The sequence below is a fragment of the Tigriopus californicus genome, chromosome 2 (genome assembly GCF_007210705.1).
Source record: "Tigriopus californicus strain San Diego chromosome 2, Tcal_SD_v2.1, whole genome shotgun sequence".
NCBI classification, from domain to species: Eukaryota; Metazoa; Arthropoda; class Copepoda; order Harpacticoida; family Harpacticidae; genus Tigriopus; species Tigriopus californicus.
In genome coordinates this window covers 4171186-4178375 of record NC_081441.1, presented here as the reverse complement: position 1 = coordinate 4178375, position 7190 = coordinate 4171186, and the positions used below count along the sequence as shown (strand labels likewise).

Here is a 7190-nt window from a genome sequence, read left to right as displayed (position 1 = left end):
ACTAAACATTGCACCACGTCTCCTCCCATCAGTAACAATTTGGTGAGGAAATGTAAGTTACTGGCGGAATAGCGTTAATATGTCCAAAATCATGTCAAATCTGAATTCCAAATGCCAGAGATGTACGTATTAAGTATATCAGAAACTCAATTTTCTAGCAATCAAAAATAACACCTGCCGAGGAGTTAGTCAAGTCCAAATCCGAATCAAAATTTTTTAGTTACAATATCCTAGTTGCAATTGAAGAGCAACAGAGTATGATGATTTGGTAGAGATTTGAGAATGATGGTTAGAATTATGATAGAGAGGTAATTGGTATTGATCGATCTCAAAGGAAGGAAGTATTACACCTTATCAATCAAGCCAAGGCAGATAGATGGGAATGTCCGATTGTCCACTTTGCAACATGTTTGTCAAGTTTGAAAACCCTGGCAATACACCCCAAAAATATGCCAAAAAACACGCCTGATCCGAAAAACATGCCATATTCAATTTTTCCATGCCAGAAGAGGTCCAAATATGCCAGATGTATACTTTTTTGGCATATAAATATGCCATCTGGCTGGACTGATGCACACCATACGACAAGCATGAAGCATTTATCCGAAGCAGTAGCAAATATTTCAGATATCAAATAAGGGTTTGAAGCAATTAATTCATCATTTCATGCCATTTCTTGTGTAGTTTTCCCAATTGCGGGCTGCCTTCAGCCAATCAATGACAATGCACGTGATATTTGAATGTACGAATGTTCTGAATTGTCAAACAGAAGGGATCAATTCATGCCCTTACTAAGAACTAAATTAGATTGAGGTTTCGATTGTTAAAACTATGAAAAGTTGAGGTGGGGTAAATTCCCTTTTCACCTCTTATCGATTTACCCTGTAAAGCCCTATCTAGCCCTGGGCTTGGCCCAAAATTGGCGGGTTTTAAAGACTCACTGGCAAACTAAGACTAAAAGCAAGAAACATGTTAATAGATAGGTGGGCTTTGTTGAATGTTACGAAATCTATAGAAAGCATCACCTCATTTTCATCTTGGTAGCCCAACATCCCGTTGTGCCGTGGGTCTGTCTATCTGTCTGTCTATCTGTCTGTCTGTCTGTCTGTCTGTCTATGGGTAGTTGCCAATTTTGGCGCCAATTTTAGAGCGCTCTGTTCTTGCTCAGTTGCGTTGGTCTCACCGGTCTCAGCGGTCTCAGCGCTCTCTTCAAGCGAGGAGTGCGTTCTTTCCGTAGGGTAGAATAGCATGTTGACGACCGTCTTTGGCGCTCTCTGTCTTTATCGAGTTGGATTTGGTCTGACATCAAGTCTCAACTTGCCAAGCCACGCTCCTCCGTTGGTGATCCCAATTCGTCCCACCCGCCTGCCCACTGGACCTATCTAGGTACCCACTTGCCCACAGCTACTTGCTCTGACTGTTGGTGGCTTGTCTTGGACCGTCAACTGTCATCCCATCCTGTGTATCCATCCCCGTGTGCCCGTGTGCCCGTGTGCCCGTGTCCCTCGTCTATTTTCCCCCTGGGTATATAAAGGTAAGGCTCCGGGCGTTGGAACTGATCTATCATTTTCTGTCCACCATGGAACCCCCACCTCCTACGATTATTGTAGATTGGCCGTAACTGAGGCCGCACCCAGTTCGATTGACGACGTGTGCACCATGGTCAAGGACGGCAAGAACCGCATGTTCGTACTCAAGCGGGATGGACGCGAGGAGCCCGTACATTTCGATAAGATCACCTCGAGGATTGAGAAGCTCTGCTATCGCTTGGACATGGATTTTATCGACCCGCCCGCCATCACCATCAAGGTACATTCATTCACTCCCACTTGACCCCGGCCCATTGCACTGCATTCCAATGACTTACGGCCGGAGGAGGGAGGAGCTCTGGAATTTGATTCGGATCCTCAATTGACTGGCCAGGGCATGATACATATATTCATATCAAGTGGCAGTGGGTTTCGGCCGTAGTTATTGAATGCTGCTCAATTTTGAAAGGGGTTCATTGTACCCCCATAATAATGAGACGTGATCGACCAGTTCTTTATCCAAACTGGTCATTGCATACCAGGACCAATGCCATATGAAACGCGAAGATTTCTCTGAGGAAGTCTCGAGCGCTAGCTAGTAAAGCCCTGGGCTTTCTGAAGCCGATTGGAGAATTAGTCCTGTGTCGAATCCGTGTGCACCAGTCTGAAGCTCAAAATGTGGTAATCGGCCGAACTTCAGTCCGGACTCGAAATATGAATCTTTCATATTTTCATTGGATTTGTCAAAATAGCTTTCTCTCTCATCAATCAACCAGGTCAGAAGCCAGCCTCGGTTGACTTTGCCCAAACAACTTCAGCGCTTTTGCGGGACTTGAGTTCGCTGGGCAAGTTGAAAATCACAGGATTCGTGTGAGGCCAACTTTTGCCTGACTCGCCCTTGAATGGAAAATCATGGTCCCCTTGATGTGCAAACAATATAATTCAATGAGAAAGTCATTAATGGTTTGGATCCTTGAGCCGTGTCTGTTGTCCAAATAACTAACTCGGGGCAGGCTTAGGACCCAATGTTCTAATGACCTTGGATTTGACTTGGTTTCTGACCGCTAATTTCTTTCGCTGCAGGTGATCAATGGCCTCTATCCGGGTGTGACCACCGTGGAGCTGGATAATCTAGCCGCCGAAACGGCGGCCACCATGACGACCAAACACCCGGATTATGCCATTTTGGCCGCCCGCATTGTGGTAGCCAATCTCCACAAGGAGACCAAAAAGGTATTCTCCGAGGTTGTCAAGGACTTGTACGAGATGAAGACCCACGGCCGACCCACGCCCATGATCTCGCAGACCCACTACGAGATCATTCAACGCAATGCTGAACGCTTAAACTCTGCCATCGTGTACGACCGAGACTTTGACTACCAATATTTTGGCTTCAAGACCCTGGAGCGGTCTTACTTACTCAAGATTGACGGCAAAGTGGTGGAGCGGCCACAGCAGATGCTCATGCGTGTGGCGGTCGGGATTCATGGGGAGGATGTTGACTCGGCCATCGAGACCTACGACATGATGTCCCAGAAGTTGTTTACACACGCTTCGCCCACCCTGTTCAATGCGGCTACCCCGAGGTAAAGTAGGGATGAAAGGGAAAAACTACGATATCGCTCCTCACCATGAATTTCGTATTTGGCATTATAGGCCTCAATTGTCCAGTTGCTTTTTGTTAACCATGAGCGGCGATTCGATTGAAGGCATTTATGATACCTTGAAGCAAACTGCTTTGATCTCGAAATCCGCCGGAGGAATCGGATTGAACGTCCATTGTATCCGTGCCAAAGGAAGTTACATTGCGGGCACTAACGGCCAATCCAACGGACTCGTGCCCATGCTTCGAGTGTACAACAATACAGCCCGATATGTGGATCAGGTAAGCCTGATATTTTGACCTCGTGGAATATTTGCCCAACACCTCAAATAACTTGGCTTACTCGATTAGGGAGGAAATAAGCGCCCTGGAGCATTTGCTATCTACTTGGAGCCATGGCATGCGGACATCTTTGAGTTCCTGGACTTGAAAAAGAATCATGGAAGTGAAGAGCAGCGCGCCCGTGATCTTTTTTATGCCATGTGGATTCCGGACTTGTTCATGAAGCGCGTCGAGCAAGACGGTCAGTGGAGTCTCATGTGCCCTCATGAATGCCCCGGACTGGCCGATTGTTGGGGCGAGGAGTTCGAGGAATTGTACACCAAGTACGAGAAGGAGAAAAAATATCACCAGCAAATTCCGGCCCAGAAGCTCTGGTACGCCATTATCGAATCTCAGATTGAGACTGGAACACCTTATATGCTTTACAAGGATGCTTGCAACCGTAAATCCAACCAACAGAACTTGGGCACCATCAAATGCTCGAATCTGTGCACGGAAATCGTGGAGTATAGTTCGCCGGATGAGGTGCGATCTCGTGGGACAATTATTTACCTGAATATTGACTGACCATTGAATTATTGCCGCTTCCTTATATGTAGATCGCTGTCTGCAACTTAGCCTCCATTGCGGTGAACCAGTTCGTAAAGAATGATAAATCGTACGATTTTGTCAAGCTCAAAGAGATCTCCAAGATCGTGACCAAGAATTTGAACAAAATCATCGACGTCAACTTCTATCCGGTACCAGAGGCTCGAAAGTCGAACATGCGCCATCGGCCGATTGGGATTGGAATCCAAGGTTTGGCTGATGCCTTCATCCTTATGCGCTTTCCATTTGAAAGGTAGACCCAGTCATTTCCTTTCCAATTCGTTTGTCATCACAACTTTTCTTTTCCAAAATGTTTCAGCCCTGAAGCCAAGTTGTTGAACAAACAGATCTTTGAAACCATCTATAACGGAGCCGTCGAGGCTTCATGCGAGTTGGCCGAAAAGCTCGGGCCATACGAAACCTACCCCGGTTGTCCCATGAGTAAGGGCATCTTCCAATATGACATGTGGGGTGTTACGCCCACCGATCTCCATGATTGGGCTCCTCTCAAAGCGAAGGTGGCCAAACATGGTGTGAGAAACTCACTACTACTCGCACCCATGCCCACGGCCTCTACAGCCCAAATTTTGGGCAATAACGAGGGTATTGAGGCCTACACGTCGAATATCTATTCTCGTCGAGTGCTCTCGGGGGAGTTTCAGGTGGTCAACCAACACCTGCTACGAGATCTGACGGAAAGAGACTTGTGGGACGATGACATGAAGCAAGAGCTGATTGCTAGCAACGGGTCCATCCAGAACATTGCCGAGATCCCGGATGAGATCAAGGCTCTGTACAAGACCGTGTGGGAGATTTCTCAGAAGACCATTCTGGAAATGGCCGCTGATCGCGGGGCGTTCATCGATCAATCTCAGTCGTTGAATGTTCATATTGCCGAGCCCAATTATGGCAAGCTCTCCTCCATGCATTTCTACGGCTGGAAATTGGGTCTCAAAACGGGCATGTACTACTTGAGGACCAAGGCAGCTGCTCAAGCCATCCAATTCACATTGGACAAGAGCAAGTTGAAAGAGACCAACAAAGAGGGAGTCAAGGAGGCGAATGGTGCCAATGGGGATGTGAAGAAATTGGAGAAAAATATGGCGGCCATGGTGTGTTCCATTCAGAATAAAGACGACTGCATCAGTTGCGGATCCTAAAAAGGAAGCGCTCAGACGCGAGTTCCTGTATTACATGTTCTAAACCACAATCTATAGCTCAATTTCTCTCTCTGATCCTGCATTCCGTTTGTATCTGAACCGACTGTTAAGTAACTGAATTTTGAATAAATTATCAATAGATGATATTGCTCAATTTTTGACAGAAATACACCATTTTACCATAGCGTTTTGTTCGAACTTCATTTAAAAATAGTCCTCATTTAAAAATGAACTATGATTTATTTTCGAACAAGATACATTCAAAAGAAAACGTTTTCTTCGGATTCCACCCCGTCTTCCGACCCAAAGAAGGAAGTTTTCAAATTAGGTGAAAATCGCAAATGCCCACTCTATTAAAAAATCCTGTCTCATTTGTCGTAAGAAGAGCTAATTAGGTTGTTGTTAGATATTTAGGATTTTTGATGATCAAATATTTTTGGTAGTCTCCCTGATTAATTTCGCATCATAATCCCGTATTTTTTGACACCCCGATCTGTTAGATGAGTGCTATCATACCTTGCTTGCGTCTTTGGTTTTGTTTGGGCAAAAATCTTTCGTGTTGCGTGTGAGCATTTTGATGCAAAATATCCTTTTCCAGATCTGAAGTATACAATAACAGAAGTTGACGAATGCGCAAGAGTATTTACGTCCAATATTTCATATATATGGCAACCACCCACGGAGAAACTTTGTTCGTACATTTCTTCTTGTTTGATTATGTTTGGGTAGGTCCAATCACGGACTTCTAGAGACATGGACTGCAAACGGAAGCAAAAATATCCTATCTCCTAAACCGCTCATCTTATTCCAAATAAGCACTTCATACGACCACAAGATCTTGTTGAATAGATGAACTCAGCCAAGTTTAAGCCTAACCCTATGCTTAGGGAACTCAGGAGACATGATAAAAGTTATATAGTAAACACTACATATAATTTGAATTTTTGGCCTGCTCTTGGTCAGCAACATAAGCTTTTGACAACATAACTTTGAAACGATCGACTTAGAATGTAAATGATATAAAATTGACCTACCATTAATGGAAGAGATCTACGTTTCTAATTTTATTACTTTGCCTCAGAGTGGCCATGACCAAGAGCAGGCCGATTTGCCAGGAAGCTCGTTCGCAGACCACATTTCTAGAAGTCCGTGGTCCAGTGAATTTGGCTATTGCCTACCTAGGTAGCCATACTAAGCTCTAGTCGATTTCTGATGCGATTGATTGCATCCACAAGTTGCATCCAAACTCAACAAGTTGATTACTTATTGTCGATTTCCCCAATCAATTAAGCTCTATTAGTCAACATGAGAAATGGCATGGCAAAAGAGCAAACTTGGTTATGATTTAAGAGATCAAAAGCATATGACAGCTTCATTATTCTAACAACCCAAAACAGTGTTCATTTTTTCATTAATCTTCGAAGAGCAAGATGCTGTTTTTAATTGATAACTTACAATTTAGCGCCTGATTTTAGAAATGGCCGATCTTTCATTAACTCCCATTAAACTTCAATTTTGTACCAACATTATTTTGCCTTGGACATTTTCAGGAAAAAAACGCTTGAAAGTTCATATTATTTATCAAGACAACCCTTATTTTTGATGAGTGGCTTCTACTTCTAGTTACAAACGCCGTAAAATATTCGCCATGGAAAAATTTGCACAAACTACGTACGATAATACAACCCAACATGAATATACAGCCCAATGTGCTATGTAGATTTTGATTCAAATTACTTGCTTCCTTAAATAGTCACCTACAGGTAGTGTTGGTGCGAAACCGGCCAAAGGCGGACTCGTACGAGTCCACAGATTTTTTGACTTTTTTCAGGGCTCAAGTCTGGGGCACGACTTGAGTTCAGAAGAGAACTCGAGTCTTTTACTGGACTCAAGTCAAACAAAAATTTTCATTTTGTGGAATTTAAACGAAAAAGGGGATCATTTTTTGACGATTCCTGACGAGTTCTGTCTAAGAGACTCGAGTTCGGCTGTTTTCTCCAAAATTGAGGGAAGGGCTTGAGTGCAATC

At 44.2% G+C, this 7190-nt stretch overlaps 1 protein-coding gene across 1 annotated transcript; it reads left to right on the top strand.

The window, feature by feature from the left end:
• Positions 1-1228: 1228 nt before the first annotated feature.
• On the top strand, positions 1229-5306 carry LOC131893135 (ribonucleoside-diphosphate reductase large subunit-like). The gene is made up of 7 exons (XM_059243083.1): positions 1229-1534; positions 1611-1809; positions 2613-3115; positions 3186-3414; positions 3484-3939; positions 4014-4255; positions 4322-5306. Exons 2-7 carry the CDS (start codon positions 1660-1662, stop codon positions 5160-5162), a joined length of 2421 nt encoding a protein of 806 aa, XP_059099066.1. The 5' UTR covers positions 1229-1534; positions 1611-1659; the 3' UTR covers positions 5163-5306.
• Positions 5307-7190: the final 1884 nt, after the last annotated feature.

What these genes read in the sequence shown, in the direction of transcription:
- LOC131893135 (XM_059243083.1), top strand. Translation starts at nt 1,660, where the DNA reads ATGGTCAAGGACGGCAAGAACCGCATGTTCGTACTCAAGCGGGATGGA. An exon ending in TTCAATGCGGCTACCCCGAG is followed by an intron (nt 3,116 to 3,185) that starts GTAAAGTAGGGA and finishes TTGGCATTATAG; the next exon opens with GCCTCAATTGTCCAGTTGCT. An exon ending in ATGCGCTTTCCATTTGAAAG is followed by an intron (nt 4,256 to 4,321) that starts GTAGACCCAGTC and finishes AAAATGTTTCAG; the next exon opens with CCCTGAAGCCAAGTTGTTGA.